This window comes from Bubalus bubalis, chromosome 16 (assembly GCF_019923935.1).
Source record: "Bubalus bubalis isolate 160015118507 breed Murrah chromosome 16, NDDB_SH_1, whole genome shotgun sequence".
NCBI classification, from domain to species: Eukaryota; Metazoa; Chordata; class Mammalia; order Artiodactyla; family Bovidae; genus Bubalus; species Bubalus bubalis.
The window spans coordinates 44,584,776-44,602,337 of NC_059172.1; the positions used below are offsets into that span (position 1 = coordinate 44,584,776).

General features: G+C 39.4%; 1 protein-coding gene across 3 annotated transcripts in view; it reads left to right on the plus strand.

Moving 5' to 3' along the window:
* The first annotated feature begins 1,562 nt into the window (after positions 1–1,562).
* Positions 1,563–17,562, plus strand: part of USP47 (ubiquitin specific peptidase 47) — a 103,431-nt gene continuing 87,431 nt past the window's right edge. The window contains exon 1 of one of the 3 annotated variants that reach the window (XM_044929528.1): positions 1,563–1,683. Coding sequence is in view for 2 of the 3 variants with exons in the window: in XM_006055229.4 (XP_006055291.3) it covers positions 2,032–2,070 (39 nt within the window). In the remaining variant the exon portion in view is untranslated. Of the gene's footprint in view, positions 1,684–1,829; positions 2,071–17,562 lie in introns of those variants that run through there. The other 2 variants (XM_006055229.4, XM_025266655.2) reach the window with 2 other exon arrangements.

Below are 17,562 nucleotides of genomic sequence, written 5' to 3' on the forward strand. Positions count from 1 at the left end.
TTATGTGCTATTCAAGGCTGGGGCTATAGTGAGCCAAGTGAGGCATTCACTTCAGGCCCAAAATTTAAGAGGATGCCCCAAACTCAGCAATCAAGATGAACATCTACACGCATTATTTTAAAAAGTCAAAATTGATGCAAAAATCCATGATACACAAAATATCAAAAATTTAAATACTCACAAGATCAGAATTCAAAAAAAAAAAAAAAATCACCTTACACATGTATACTAAAACTTGAAGGCAGAATTTTCCAACCTGTTAGAAGAAATCATCCAAGCAATGCATTCCAAAGAGTTTTGAAAATATATAAAAATGCAACATCTTCTGACTGACATAAGGGAAGACAGAAAGTTACTAGTTGAATTTCAAACAAAAACTTTTCATCGTTGGTGGATGGAAGTGACAAAAATGGATACTTGCATTAGTAAGAGCAGCCAAAGATGTATTTCTTCCGTTAGGATCTACATATCTTTGTGAGTTATCTCTCAACTTATGACAGCCGTTAAATTGTGAAGTACAGAAATAACCTGAACGTTGAATCACATATTTTAATAACTGTTTCATAAAGTATTACAGATTTTTTAAATCACTGAAACTTAAGACTATCATATTGCTTTCACTAAATATTTTTAGTGAAAATAACACGGATTTTTAAAAGATAATATAGAAAATATCTCTTAGCTACTTTAAATGTTTATTTCATCTTTATCCTTTTTACACTTTAAAAAGGCTTTACATCATACACAACAGGACGTGTCTAAACTTACATAAGTATAGAGACTTTTTGTAATACAGAAGCGCAATCAAAAAAAACGTTTGGAGAGAACACACAGTTTAGACAGGTAGTTGATACTGTGGGTGTTAGGAACGTAGCAGAATTATATTATCTGAGTGCGAAAACATCGCTGTACCACATAAATCTTCAAGAAGGACATCCCACCAGGTTTTCATAAGGGAAGTTTGAGGAACGAGCAGGATTTAGAAAAATAACCATCGCAAACTTTGCTGCCTATAAAACAGTACAATGCTTACTGCCAAAGTAGAACTGGCAGTGGTTTTAACGTACTTAAAAACATTTTTAAAAGTGGATCCTAGGTCCAAACTGCAGCCCCACTCTCTGAAGCTATCTCAGCCCCAGACCTGAACCTGTCCGAGAAGGAAGTTCCCCGAAATGGCCCAGCAGAGTGCCGCTCTGATGGAGGGGGGCTGGAGGGAAAGTGATACCTCTTTCGCGAGCTATGGACTTGTCCCCTCCCCAAGCAGGAGCCTAGACTTGAGGTCCCTCGAGCCGGGCCTTCGGGAGGGTAGGGAAAGGGGGAAAGAAAACGCAGTCCTTTCTGGCTGGGACCGTGTCTGAGGGCGGAGGCCGGGAGGCAGTCCGTGATGCTTTCTCTTCCAGGCAGAGACCGGAGGTCTGTAAAGAGGGAAGAGTTCAGGAGCTCTTCCAACGGGGAGGGCGAGCAGTGTTGGTAGTAGGGCCAGAGGTGAGGCTTTAGGGTCGAATCTCTCCCCGGTGGGCGGAGAGTCCGAGGAGCCCTGAAAGGCATGGAGGACCTGAGGCCTGGTCCTTTCCCTGCCGGCAGAGGGAGTCCCGAGATGGACAGTCTGGAATCCGTCTCCGAAAAGCGTTTCCTTGGCCGCTCAACCAATTTTATACATCTCGAAGCCGAGTGAGAGCCGAGGTAATTAGTTGCGAACGACAGCTGTCTGGGTACCTTGGGCGCCAGGCGCCGGGATCGGAGCCCGACGGCCCGAATTCTCGCGAGAGCGGCCGCCGCCATTTTTCCATTGATTGCAGCGGGCGGGGGGAGGGGCCGACGACGAAGGCGACGGCGGCGGCGGCGGCGGTGGAGCCTTGGGTCCGTGTCTGCGCGTTGGTGTCTGAGGCCCAAGTTGAGGCCTCCGCGATAGCCCGAGCGCCGACGGTGGAGAGGATGACTTCCGCTGCCGTTTTTCTCCTGAGCTAGAGAGGCGCCGCCACCCTCCCCCTCCTCCGGCAGGGCGGAGAGGAGCGGCCGGGAGTCTGAGCTATGGTGCCCGGCGAGGAGAACCAACTGGTCCCGAAGGAGGTGAGGGGCCGGCGGAGGAGGCTAGGCCCGAGGCCTGCGGCCGCTGCGAGCAGCGCAGGCCGGGGGCGAGGGGCGGGCTGCGGGCCCAGCTCGTGGGCTGGCCCGGCCGTGGGGGAAGGAGGAGGTGTGTGGTGCGGGGTTGGGGGGTGGTGCATGGTGGGTGCCGCCGAGCAGCTAGGAAACCGGGCTGGATCTCGGGGGTCGGGGGAGCGGAGACCTCTCCCCTTGTATTTGTGGTGCTGGACAATAAACGGAGTGGACTGGAAGGAATCTGGTTCTGCTCTAGGGGGAGAGGGTAGCTTAAGTATTTAACATATTGAGCCAAGGTGGAGAGGTAATTTCAAAGAAAAAATTCTGCAACAGTGGCCGATGTGCACGACGGGGTGACGGTGCTGCTTCTGGTTTTGACAGTGGCATAGCTCTCAGGGCTTGTGAAATCTACGCCCAACTTGAGCTTTGTGCGAAGACAGTTAACTGTTACGACTTTTTTGAACTCCTGTTTCTTACTTGGTGGTACTATGGGCCTGCCTAAATGAGGCCTACCGAAGAGCGTTGAAAAGTAGTAAATGTGACTTTCAAGTAAAGGTAAGAGGTAGCGAAGCATTACCATATGGAGAGTTGAACTACTTTTTGTAGTTGGGTTGTGTATGCCAGTTTGGGTGACTTGTTACATTCTTAAAAGCAAGTGATATGAGAAGGCTTGACTTCTTGGCTTCTCTTGAATAGCAGGAGAAGATTAATGATAGAATCCAGCACTGGCCAGTGAATTTCAATATATTAATAGTATCTCTGTTGGCTTTATAAATATCTTCAGGGTGTCCAAATGTGTATTTTTAACTGGCTGATCATCAGGCGAATGCTTTGGATTTTTATTTCCCATATACCTCAAATAGATGCAAGTGTCGGTTGAAATTAGGTATATCGGATCTTGATAGTTTGGAATGATCTTAAAATTTTTTTAATTCTTTTTTTTTTTTTTACTTTTTTTGGTTGCTTTGTAGCTATTTGTTGGTACTTGAGCAAGCTCTGACACTGCAAAAGTATTACTGGAGTTGTGTATAAGTGATAGGAATATTTTCCCAACTTTATCAGATGATTGTTTTGCAAGGACAGTTTTTTAAAACTCAGTTCGTATGTGTCAGTATTTATTCATCAAGCACCATCTGCACAGAAAATAATAAACAGATGAATTAATCAGAATTCTTGCCTTGGGAACTTCTAAGGCTACTAAGAAAGGTAACATTAGTATTCATTGAGCTCCAAGTAGGGGCTAAGCAATTTTCTACAAAAGTAAACTTTTAAGCAAGGATGAAAGTGATAGATACTGTGAGATATTAAAAATGAATTTTCTTTTAGAGCTACACAGTGCTGGTTTTCATTTCTGTGAAAAGCAAAGTTAGTCCTTTCTTAATTTTTTGACCATTAGAAAATATTGGTGGAACTTTGCTTTATGAAAAGCTCAATATTAGGTTTATTTCCCTAATAATTTGGCTTATAGAAAACATGATACAGATATACTTCCACAGGAACATACCTGCAGTGCTGCTTTTACCTTTTGGATTTTAGAGGTTAAATGCCTCACTGATGGATGGAAAGGGATTTGGTGGGTGGGGGGAGGGAGATCCAAGAGGGGAGAGATATATGTATACATACAGCTGATTTACTTCCTTGTACAGCAGAAATTAACACAATATTGTAAAACAACTATACCCTAATAAATTTTTTTTTTAAAGACTAAATGCCTCTTCTTTAAGACTGATTCCTTTACCTGAAGCTTCAAACTTGTCCTGACTTCTGACTTTTTTGTTTCTTACTCCTTCTCAATCACGTGCCTTTATTTTCTATTCCCCAGACTCATCTTCAGTCTTGTCTTTTTCCCTGACTCCTTTCATGATTCCTGGAAGCATGCACAGTACTCTCAAATCTCAGGTCTGTCATTTTGTTCACTAGTTAAGTGGTTCATTCTTTTTTGATGGCCATACTTCTCTTCTTTCCTGCTTCTCTTCCTTGAGTTTTCTTTTGCATTTGATACTTAAAAAAAAATCCTTGATTTTAGTAATACTGTATTTTGGGGTCTTTTTCTCGTACCTGTTTGTCCTATTTGGTCACTCATTTGGTCAATGTCTTTCTCTTTTTCTGTGTCTTTAATTATCACTTTTGTCTGATCTTTGTCATCCTCTGTCTGGTAGAAGTAGAATTATATAGTGTTAAAGCTGAGAGAGCACATAGTGATGTGATCATCTAGTATTATACCTTATGCGCCTTCACTTTTACAGATGAGGAAATTAGGGCCAGAGGACTGAAAAGGACTTGTTCAGGGTTACATAATGAGTAAATAAAGGACAGAGCTAGGACTAGAACTCACATCCCCTTGATTATACTCTTATTCCACACATCCCTCCATGTAACCTAGAGGCTCTGTGAGAATGGTTTGTAACTCTCTAACTATATTTATTATGTGAAAATAAATTACAGAATTTTAAAATGTCTTGGTTCTGTTCTAATGGCTTACTACCAACTATATGGAGAGCTTTGTCTTTTTTTTTTTTTTTTAAGGGAACCTCTGACCCTTATTAGATTTAGATATATTGATAAAGTACATGCATTCATGTGTGTGCAGTTGTTGAACGAATGATATATTATTCTGATCCTAGAAGCTCAAGGACAAAACTGTACCTTAGACTGTTGAAGAAGGCAGCTAAGTGTCATGCAGGGCTTGGCAAACTACAGCCCCTGGGCCAAATTCAGCCTGTAGCCTGTTTTGTTTGGCCCAAGAGTTAAGAATTATTTTTACATTGTCAAATTGTTGAAAAATATCAAAATAATAATCTGTGAAACATGGAAGTTTAGATTTCAGTATTCATAAAGTTTTACTGGAACACAGCCATGCCCATTTTTTACTATTGTCTATGGCTATAGTAAAGTAGTTGGTACAAATGCTGTATACAGGATACATTTGAAGTTACTTAGCTTGGTGTTCAAGACTTAGTATTGATACAGTTTGATTCTGGCCAAATCTGCCCTTTGAGAAAGCTTATCTTTTCTCCTTCAAAGCAAGTTTTTAATGTAGCCAAACAGGGTTTTCTTTAACTTGCTTTTCACTTCTATTTGTGCTGCCTCCTCTTTCCTACTTCTGCCCACCAATTCAGAACATTCATACACATCTTTCCTTACGTATCTCATATCTCATTTATTCTTAAAAAACTTTTGTGACCATTTAACCTTAAGGATTTCTCCTTCTTAGAAGACTTATATATGAACAGAATTAATTTGCCAATTAGTAAATAGTGCTTTGTGTCATCTATTATGGGCTTCCCTGGTGGCTCAGACGGTAAAGCATCTGCCTACAATGCGGGAGACCTGGGTTTGATCCGTGGGTTGGGACGATCCCCTGGAGAAGGATATGGCAACCCACTCCAGTACTCTTGCCTGGAAAATTCCATGGATGGAGTAGCCTGATAGGCTACAGTCCATGGGATCGCAAAGAATCAGACACGACTGAGCAGCGTCACTGGTTCACTGATCATCTATTATAGTCTCAACTGTATTTTATTAGTATTCATTATGGATGTCTTGACAGCAGAGATCTTATGTGTCTCTCACCCGCGCTTTTTTTTTTTTTTTTTTTTAATATGTACTATAGGTTTAGGTTTGCCTAGGTTTGTGAAGATATAGGTTAGTACCTTGTTTAGGTTTGTGTAGGTCTGGTTTGTCTAGGTTTGACAGACCTAGACAGTGTATTAAAAAGCAGAGACATCAGTTGCTGACAAAGGTCCATATAGTCAAAGCAGTGGTTTTTCCAGTAGTTATGTATGGATGTGAGAGTTGGACCATAAAGAAGGCTGAGCACTGAAGAATTAATGCTTTTGAATTGTGATGCTGGAGAAGACTCTTGAGAGTCCCTTGTACAGCAGGGAGATCAAACCAGTCAATCCTAAAGGAAATCAGACCTGAATATTTATTGAAAGGACTGATGCTGAAGCTCCAATACTTTGGCCACCTGATGAGAAGAGCCAGCTCATTGGAAAAAACCCTGATGCTGGGAAAGATCAAGGGCAGGAGGAAAAAGGGACGACTGAGGATGAGATGGTTGGATGGCATCACTGATTCAGTGAGCATGAGTTTGTGCAAACTCCAGAAGATTGTGAAGGACAGGGAAGCCTGGTGTGCTGCAGTCCGTGGGGTCCCAAAGTGTCAGACACAACTGAATGACTGAAGAACGACAGCTATAGGTCTAGGATAGTGTCCTTTCTGAAGCAGATCTTCAGTAATATTCACTGATCTGGTTACAGGGTTGCAAGGAAACCAGTTTCTAACCAATTTCCCCTGCTTGGATGTTTTTCATAACATCCTTGGCAAGCTGTTTTCCAACCTCAGCTTGAATACCTTCATGACATCTTGGGTAATATCTTTGTCTTTTAAGAGATCTGTTTTAAGTTTTTGAGCTGAGAGAAGTCTAGATCTCTATAACTGCCATCTTTTGATTGTTGGCTCCGGACAGCAGAGAAATTTTCAATCACTTTCCAAAGGATAGCTTTTTTCCATTGTTGAACATGGGGGAAGGGAGTAGGAGGACCAAGCTCTGTTTTAAAGTCTGAGCATCCTCAGTTCTCTAAGTGTTTCTCAGCTTGCTCTGTTTTAAACATAATCCAGTGTTTTTAGTATTTCTTCTAATTGTTGTACCCAGAGGAGAGCAAAGAGAGTGTGGTCTGTTCTGTGTGGTTAACAATAAAGCTTTTCCCCTCACCTTTTCACTCTACTGTTTGTCTTTGAATTGTTGTATGTTGATGTTGACTTTGAGATCTTTGGCTTTTAATATCATCCCAATTTTTATTTATTGCTTTGTTGCTTTTATTTTGTTTCCTTATAAAGAATTTGTGACATTAATATTTGTTGAGTACTCACTGTACATTGCTGTATGCTGCCATACAGGGATTATTTAGAAAAAGTAGAAAAAAATTATTTTTTCCTCAAGTATCTTATGGTATAATTAAGGATATTACAATGTACCTAGTGGTTTTAAAATAATACTTTCACTATAAGTGAAAAGTGGTATCCAAGGAAAATATAAATGTAGAAAGGATGGAAAAGTGAAAGAAAAGAATATGTGGTTCCATATCTCAGTGAATTTTTTTCTGCTTCTCTTTTCCATGTAATAATCACTGCTTCTCTTATTGTGGAGCACAGGCTTAATTGCCCCACAGCATGTGAAATCTTCCCAGACCAGGGATTAACCCACGTCTTCTGCATTGGCAGGTGGGTTCTTAACCAGGGAAGTCAATAAACACTACTTCTATCTGGAACTAATGATGGTACTAATAATCCAAAATTTTATTGAGCTTTTATTAAATGTCACATACTGTTATATGTGCTTTGTGTGTATTAACTCATTTGAACTTCACAATGACCTCATAACTCTATCAGGACCATTGATATTGAGAGCCCCCAAAACATTAAAACAGCTTGTTTTTCATCTCTATTGTCTTTTTTTTTTTTTCTTTTTCTTTTTTTTAAATCAATTCTTTCAGTATATATTGTGGAGCACATCAAATGAATATTCTTTTAATTTGTATGGCTTCAACCTTTGATTGTAATTTACATGTTTTTAATATCTCAAGCCCTGACCTCTCTTCCAGTTTCAGATTTCCACCTGCATACTGGATATCTGTAGTTGGTTGTACTCAGGACCTACAGATTAAATACGTGTAGTATCAACCTCATTTTTCTTTCCTCTCTTCTTAGTCCTCCTCCCAGCATAATTCTTTGTATTCTCCTATTCAGTTAGTGTCATCATCTTCTGTTTGCTTAAGTTAGAACATTTTTTTAACTCCTTTTTGCATATATAGTTAGACCATCACTTGCAAAATGTCTTGTATCCTTATCTTTCGCTTCATGGCTCTGCCTCTGTCTGTTGTCTCATTTCAATATAGGCCTTTTAAATGGTCTCTGTGCTTCTAGGCTCTTTTCTTTTCAATAGCCATTACTTTCTAAAACACATGAGATTATGACTTACCTGTCTTAAAATTTATAATTATTACTCTCTGATTGCAAATCAAATACTAGATACGATGTATAAACACTTTGTGCCAGACACCACTAAACAGTTTACACTCTTTTTCATTTAATACATGTAAAGCTCTTTAAGCCGGCTCTTTCACTGTATATTTGTAGATAGATAGGAAGTATGCTTAAAGAGTAAGTAACTTCCTCAAAGTTGTATAGCTGTTTGTTTCTGGGTCACTTTGGCCTTAAGTAGTAGGAAAGTCCTTCATAATATAGTCTCAATTGATTTGTTTTTTTACAATTAATTTTTATCAAAGTTATACATGCACATATTTAAAAGAGTTGAATAGCTCTACTGTACAGATTCCCCTCCCCTTCCATTTCAGGCTCTCCAGAGACAACCACTTTCAACTCATTCTTCAGATATTTATCTCCACATTTCAGAGTAGCGTTCCTGTCATTTTCCTTTCTGATTTTTCAGTTGAAGAAATTGTCTACTGACTTCCCACGATGGAAGTTTGGGCTTACTACTATCCCCAAACACAGACACACTTCTCATTTCTGCCCAGTCATCCCAATGTTGTCAGATTGCAGGTTGTTCAGATACGTAAAAGTTCAAAGTTTATGTCAATGTGACTGTATACATAGTTGAGCTTTGTAGTTTGTAGTGATTATTTTCCCTTCCTGTGTAGCATTTTGTGTTTTCCATGGATTAATATTTTCTAAAAATTTGCTTTTGCTTAGTTTTCTGTGTACTTATCATTAATTTCACCAGGTGCTTCTCAACTAAGGATATTGGCGATGTTGGGTAGGTGAGCAAGGGCAGGAGTGTGCTTCTGATGTCTAGTGAGCAGAAGCAAGCTGTGCTGCCAGGCTTCATCCTGACTGCACTAGACAGCCTCCTACAGCAAAGAATTCTGTGGTCCGAAATGTCAGTAGTGCTACTGTTGAGAAACCCTGAGTTAGTCCAGACTCTGACGTGTATAAATCTTCTCCTCATTATGTTCAAACCTACCAGTTTCTTTGGATGAATTTTCTCAAATTGCAGCTGTTGTCTTAGATTTACGTTTATAATCATCTTAGTTTCCCGCAGGTCTCTCTAGGAGTTCCTGGTTCTGTATTTGATGCCTTCATCTTTCTTTGTGTTCTCATTTTGGGGGACCACTTTCAATAGCTTTCAGGATGGGCTGTAATTGTTTTGAGACTTCACGTGCCTTAAAATGTTGTTTCTATTCTCTTTGTAGATAGTTTGGTAGGGAATTCTCGATCAGAAATATTTTTTCTCAATTTTGAAAACATTGCTCCATTGCTATCTTTTTTTCAGTGTTGCTATTGAGACATCAGATGCCTAGAAGATTTTGAATTTTATTTTTCCTCTGGAAGCTTAAAGACTCTTTTTCCCTAGAGTTCTGAAATTTCTGGATTATGTGTAAAGGTCTATTTGTCTCCATTTCTGCTGGATTCAGGGTAGTCTTATTCAATCTGAAGTTTATCTTATCAGTTCTAGGAGATTTCCTTAAGTAATTTCTTTGGTTTCTTCCCCTTCGTTTTCTCTGTTTCTCTTGAATTCCTGTTGTTTAGGTGTTAGGCCTACTGACTGGCTTCTCTAATTTTCTTCTGTGTTTACATCTATTTTCCATTTCTTTCTTTTTCCTCTGCTTTCTAGGAGATTTTTCTCAACTTTATCTTCTAATTCTTCTACTAAGGTTTTATTTCTGCTATTATGTTTATAATTTCCAAGTACTTTTTTTTCCTAAAAAAGTTTAAATGATAATATTCTTTTGTTTCATGGATATAATATCTCTTCTCTCTTAGGGAATTATTGATACATTTCTTTTCTGAATATTCTCTTTTCTCCAAATTTCCTTTTTCTGTTTGTTGGCTTTGGGCTTTGTCTTTTGTATTAGATTTTTTTTTTTAAGATGTCTGGTATTCCTTGGAAGTCAGTGCTTATTTAGAAGAGGGCCCTTAAAAAGCTGAATGGAAGCTCTGCCAGTGAGTGATTATGGTTTTCCCTGTTCATTGGATATGTCTAGATAATTTCCTTGGACTCCCAGTGACAGGTTTTTCTCTTGTGCTGAATTGATTTCCCAGAAAAGATTTCTGGTCTGTCCTTGAAGAGAACAGGCTTTGGAGTTGAGTAGGAAAAGGGAATGTGGGTTTTATCATGATGTACACAAGTACACTTTCATTTAATTCTGCAGTTTTCAGTATGCATGCCTGCTGAGTTGAGTCTGACTCTGTGACCCTGGACTGTAGCCCGCAAGGATCTTCCTGTCCTTGGAATTCTCCAGGCAAGAATACTGGAATGGATTGCCATGTCCTCTTGGAGGGGATCTTCCCAACTCAGGGATCGAACCCAGGTCTTCTGCATTGGCAAGCGGGTTTTATACCACTAGCACCACATGGAAAGCCACTTTCCAGTATGGCAGCCTTCCAATTCAATTGCACCTGGCGTCCTCTTGTCCAAAGATACCTTGTTTTATACTCTCCTGAGATTGTTTAGTCTCTTGCCAAGAAGGGGTCAAAGAGTAGGAGAGAGAGGATCTGGAAGTTTTGACTGTTTCTTAAGCAGACTTTGATCTCCTATTCTAGCTTGGACTTCACTCTTGCTCCCAGAGTATCTGAGCCTTTTAGGTTTTTCTTTTTAATTTTTTTTTTTTTAATAGAAGTCTTGAAAAAGGAATACACAGAGTTCCCATATACCCATCACCAAGCTTTTCCTTATGATAATCTCTTTATATAAATCATAGAACACTTATTAAAAGTAAGAAACTAACCTTAGTACAATACAATTAACTATACTATAGAATTTATTTAGATTTAACTAGTTTTCCACTAATGTTTGTTTTTATTCCAAGGTCCAAATTCAGAATACCTCATTCAATTTTGTTGTCATGTCTCCTTAGTTTCCTTTATTTGTGGCACTTTCTCATACTTTTCTTTTTCATGACTTTGACATTTTGACCAGTACTAGTCATTTTTGCAAAATGGCTCTCAATTTGGGTTTGTCTGATATTTTCTCAAGATCAGACAGAGGTTGTTAAAGAGAAGGATATCACAGAAGTGGTATGTCCTTCCCAGTGCTTCGTTTGGAGGGGGGTGGAGGTGACAGGATGGTGATGTGTCCTACTGGTAATATTAACCTGTGATCACTGGGTTCAGGGGATTCTGCTAGGTTTCTCCACTGTAAAGCTACTATTTTCCTCTTTAATAATTACTAACTACTTTGAGACCATGCAGATATCCTGTTTCTGCTTAAACTTTTGCCCTCTAGTTTTAGCATCCATGTGTAGATCTTGCTACTGTTAAGATTTTCTCTTTCCCTCATTTCTACATTTATTAATTGGAATTCTTTTGTGAGCAGAAGCTGTCCCTTCTCCCCTATTTATTTACTTATTTATTTATATCAGTATAGACTTACAGATTTTATTTTATTCTTTGTATTATAACCCCAAATTATTGTTACTAATTTTGTTGCTCAGGCTGTTGCAGTCTTGGCCAGGGGAGCTCTTTCTGGTTGGCATCTGTGCTCATCCTTGCTTTTTGAGCACGTCTTTACTTTGTGGCACCACGTAATGCTTCAGCCCATCTTCTATTTGCGCTGCCTCAACACTACAATGAAGCGCTTCTCCAAAGAGTTGAGAGGTCTTTTGCTGTAAATGTAAATGTGGTATGTGCTAGAAACCAGGTGTCTTTGTTTTTCATCTAGGCTAATACAGGTTTCAACCTTCTCTGGTGTAAGTCATTACCACCTGTTCTGCTTTCCAGCTTCTAAAATCGTGTTTTTGGTTTCCTATGGATTTATGCTCTTTAAAAATTTTCTTTATTCTTGTTTCAGAGATATTTTGGGAAGCTTTAGAGCTAAGTGCTTGCATTCAATCTGTCCTCTTAAACCAGAAATTCTTAATGTTTTTGTTGTCTCCTGCCCCAAGCCAATTTTGTTTTAGCCACATTTCAGCTACATTAGTGGCTGTTCTCTGATGTGCTGTATGCTGTCGTGTGTCACTTGCCCTGAGTGAAAGATACGAAGTATTTTTTTAACATCTGGTTTTTAGGGAGTTTTAAATGGGTGAGCTTTGATTTTTACATGAAAACTACTGTTTAAGTACTTTCTTGAGTACATTGTTAGGATTGTTGCCTCTCTTTAATTCTCCTTTCTCTGAATTAGTCACGTATATGTTTTGTTTCTTAGTACCAGATATTGTAATTTTTTGCAAAAACAAAGGGGAGAAGCACAGTGTGTTTCCAGATGACTTGTGTACCATCACCGCTAGCCCAAATTGAAAAAAAAGGTTAGGTTGAAAATAGGGAGTTGTGAAAAACAGCATTAAATTTATTTTCAAATACCTATTGTAAATTAAGGTTCCAGAAGACATCTACTTTAAAAACCAATTCATTGGTATTGAGGATCTTACTTAGTTAAGACAGCGTAATAGTTGTCATGATATGCAGAGGCATGTTCTTTTATGAGGCTTATTGCACAGATTTTAAAGTGTTCTATCCAGATACTGCTGCTTACAATCTAATTTTCTATGAACATTCTCTGTTGTTTAAAAAAAAAAAAAATCTTAGCAGGACTTCTCTTGGTGGTCCAGTGGCTGAGACTCCGAGTTCCCAATACAGGAGATCCAGGTTCAGTCCTTGGTCAGGGAGCTAGATCTCTACATGCAGCAACTAAGACCCGGCACAGCCAAATACATAAAAATCAACATTGAAAAAAATTTTTTTAAAGTCTTTGGCAAAATGATTGTGACTAGCAGTGATGGCAGATGATTGGCAAAAACGATGTGGTCTTTTAGATCAAGATTCTTAATGTATATTTTTCCTAAGCCTGGTTTTCTGTTAGTATAATGGAAGAAGGGATGGATATAGTTGTAGTGTAAGTAAACAGATGTCTCCTCTCTAATGCATACTTCTGTTTACTTTGTCTCAGGTTTGGGAACAATAGTAATTGCACTACTCTTTTGTTTAATGAAACTAAACTGAACCAAGCATACATAAAGTAGACATAGAGGGAATTCCTTTGTGGCCCAGTGGTAAATACTTTGCCTTCCCATTAATGTAGGGAATGCTGGTTCGATCCCCCAGTTGGGGAGGTGAGATCCCAGATGCCTCATGGCCAAAAAAACAAAATGTAAAACAGAAGCAATATAGTAACAGATTCAGTGAAGACTTAAAAAAAAATAAAGTAGCTATGGATATGAACATTTTCATTGATACAAGACTGCCACTGAAACCTACTGTTGAGAGTGTTGAGCGATTACTCTTTGAATGGAGATTACTCTGTGTGAAACTTACTGAGATCTGTGTCTTGAATTTGTTGTGTTTCTTGTTTGTTTGTTGTTGTTTTGGCTATGCCATGCTGCTTGCAGAATCTTAGTTCCCCTGCTGCTGCTGCTGCTAAGTCGCTTCAGTTGTGTCAGACTCTGTGCGACCCCATAGACAGCACCCCACCAGGCTCCGCTGTCCCTGGGATTCTCTAGGCAAGAACACTGGAGTGGGTTGCCATTTCCTTCTCCAGTGCATGAAAGTGAAAAGTGAAAGTGAAATTGCTCAGTCGAGTCCAACTCTTAGTGACCCCATGGACTGTAGCCTACCAGGCTCCTCTGTCCATGGGATTTTCCAGGCAAGAGTACTGGAGTGGGGTTCCATTGCCTTCTCCTACCAGGGATCAAAACTAGGCCCTGTCAGTGAAAGTGCTGAGTCCTAACCACTGGACTGCCAGCTAATTCCCAATATGTTTAAATTTTATTTTTAAAATTTAAAAGAAAAAATGTTTTTTGGCCATGCCATGTAACTGTCTCGAATTTTTTATGCTTTTTAAAAGCAAGCTGTTAAAATGCTACCTAAACAGCAAAATCTAGCCCTTCTTACTAGTATAAGAAACCTTTCCTGATTTTCCTCTTCCAATCTAATACCATTTTTCTAACCCTGAAATGCCATAATGCTGTAGCTTTTGACATTTGAAAAATTACACCTCTTTATTATAAGTTAATTCAAAGTCAAGACACAACAGTAAGAGTGCCTGGGTTCAAGTACCAGTTTTGTGACCTTGGGCAAGTTATTTAACTTCCCAGTACCTAAGTTAAATGCAGATACTAGTAACTGCCTCCTTGGGCTTTTGGGAAAATTGAATGAGTTAATACATATAGAGTGTCTTTTACTTAATAAGCATTCTTATAAGTGTTATCTGTTACAATAAATGTTACTACCTTCATTATTGTTATTACCTTCATCCTGTATTGGTTTAGGGGCCAGCATAATATGCTATACATGAATATGTATCGATTAAATAAAAATGAAGTCATGTCTTAGTTATTAAATATGCTTAGTTGTTTGAAGTCATGGATCTGATATGACCTGTCAGCATAAATCCTAAATGATTGTTAGATTTGATAGGTTTTTTTATATTATCAAGTAAGACCTGTTTTTACTGCTTTTTAATAATTGAAACATGTAACAAGGTACAGCTTTTAAATGAAACTTTTTAGTCTAATAAGATCCTAAGAAAAATTGATTTAGAATATATAGATGTTTGTTGAAATAACTTACTAGGTTAACAGGTTATTTGTTTATAAGATTCAGTGTGAAATGTTATTTTAAAGCAGGATCCATGTTAAGAATGTTTGTTTCTGGGAGAACTTAATGTGTTTGATAATTCTGACTTTTGAAAACTCTGGAGTATAACCAGTTGATATGAATAGAAGAACCAATTAACTTGTCTTTTTGGTCAGTTGTATTACTGATTGTGGCCTTCCCAGGTGGCTCAGTGGTAAAAATTTTGCCTACCAAGCAGGACACATAGTTTGGATTCCTGAGTCAGAAAGATCTCCTGGAGAAGGAAATGGCTACCACTCCAGGGCTTCCCTGGTGGCTCAGAGGTTAAAGCATCTGCCTATAATGTGGGAGACCCAGGTTCGATCCTTGGGTTGGGAAGATCCCCTGGAGAAGGAAATGGTAACCCACTCCAGTATTCTTGCCTGGAGAATCCCATGGACGGAGAAGCCTGGTAGGCTACAGTCCAGGGGGTCGCAAAGAGTTGTACACAACTGAGCGACTTCACTTTCACTTTCCACTATTCTTGCCTGAGAATTCCTGTAGCCAGAGGAGCCTGGCGGGGCCACAGTCTATGAGGTCACAGAAGACTGAGACACAACTTAGTGACTTAGTTCAGTTCAGTCACTCAGTTGTGTCTGACTCTTTGAGACCCCATGGATTGCAGCACTCCAGGCCTCGCTGTCCGTCACCAACTCCTGGAGTTTACTCAAACTCATGTCCATTGAGTCGGTGATGCCATCCAACCATCTCATCCTCTGTTGTCCCCTCTTCCCACCTTCAATCTTTCCCAGCATCAGAGTGTTTTCAGATGAGTCAGTTCTTTGCATCCGGTGGCCAAAGTATTGGGAGTTTCAGCATCAGCATCAGTCCTTCCAGTGAATATTCAGGACTGATTTCCTTTAGGTTGGACTGGTTAGATCTCCTTGCAGTCCAAGGGACTCGCAAGAGTCTTCTCCAACACCACAGCTCAAAAGCATCAGGTCTTCGGTGCTCAGCTTTCTTTATAGTCCAACTCTCACATCCATGAGAAAACCATACCTTTGACTAGACAAACCTTTGTTAGCTATACAACAACATGACTGTGCTTTAGATTTGATGCTGTGTAATTGCTGTAAGACTTAGAGAGTTGTTCACATATTAGCAGAAATACAGTGGCTTTCCAGTAGAGAAAAATTAATGGCTAAGTGACATAGTTAAGAAAAAAGATCTGGACTTAAATCTTTCTGTACAGCAGGGGCCCCTACAAACCCCAGGCCAGGAACAGGTACCAGTCTGCGGCCTGTTAGGAGCTGGGCCACGTAGCAGGCAGGGAGTGCCAGGTGAAACACAAAGTCTCCCCCATGCACCCCTCCCTCCATCTGTGGAGAAATTGTCTACCATGAAGCCAATTCCTGGTGCCCAAAAGGTTGGGGACCACTGGTATACAGTGAGTCTAGCACCTTTGGTTTAACTTTGGGAAAACCATGCCCTTCATTTATTACCTAAGTGAAATTTTCTAGTGTAACCAAAGCATTGTAGTTTGACTATAAATATCTTTCTTGTTTCAAATGATATTACCTGTTTTTATTTCATCATAAATATACTTTAATTTTTCTTAATGTAGATTTCTGTAGCTCCTACTACTGTTGAAATTCATTCAGTTAAGCACTGAGTTAGTAGCTGCCATGGATCAGAGAATCAAAGACGAATAAGAAATCTGACCTAGTTCTAGATGCTAGTCTAGTTTAGTCTAGTTTGGGAAACAAAAATTTGTAAAGAGACAAATGCATAATGGGGAAATAAAGTGGGACCCTAAGGGAGGGAGCCCAGCTTTACTTAGGGGGTTCTGTGAGAACACTTAAATTGGGTTGCAAAAGATGACTGCCAAGTAAGGAGAAGATAAGAGCTTTTAGTTAGGTAAAATAACATTTCCAACACTAAAGTCTATAATGCATTTTAAAAGTGACAGAAAGTTTGGAGTAAATGCATGGCGTGCCTGGGGTGAATGAGAGGAGATAGTTCTGGCAGATAGTGTCTTAAAATTCTAAAGGCTTTGTATGCATAAAGGAATTTAGGTTTTTATTGTGTAGACATGAGTGGGCAGGAATTTTTTTTTTTTTGGCAGAGAAAGTTAACAGATTTGTTTATGATTGGTATAAGCAAATTCATTGAAACTGGTTCGTTGGAACATTGTTTACTTGCATGAATGTTCTGTGTCCCTGCATTAATATTAAACATTTACACACAAATGAAAACAGGGCAAAGTGGAATTTGCTCTAATACCTATTCTCTCACCTGGTGGTTTTTTACCCCCTCATTTGCACTCATATAACTAGGTACTTTTTTTTGGTTGGTTGTTTTTTTAAGAATAAAATGTTTGCCTTTGTAATGCATCGTAAGTGCATTCTCCACACATGAGTCATGCTGGCAGCATGTCCTTTGGCATAGTAGTTACATATTTGATACGGATAACACACAGGTAGGCATTTTCAAATAGGCTAACTAGATAGGTCTCATTTGCCTCCAGAAATGTGAAGGTATCTGCACTTTGGTAGTGTAGATCTGGTTTGAAGTCCTGAATATTTTCTCACACTTGATGCTGGAAGGGAAGTTTGCAAGTGAGAAGTTACGTGTGCTTCCAATTTTCAGCGACAGCCACTGTATGATGCTTCTGAAAACGTGGTTTCTTCACCTTTTCAGTATAAGGCATGTTCTTGTGAGCTACATTTGTAGCCGGTTGCTTTCTTGAATGCTTTTCAGGCATTTGTCTTGGTATATATGTATGTGAAAGTCGCTCAGTCGTGTCCAGCTCCTTGTGACCCCAAAGACTATAGCCCGACAGGCAACTCCATCCATGGGATTTTCCAGGCAAGAATACTGGAGTGGTTGCCATTTCCTTCTCCAGGGGATCTTCCCTGTCCAGGGATCGAACTCAGGTTTCCTGCATTG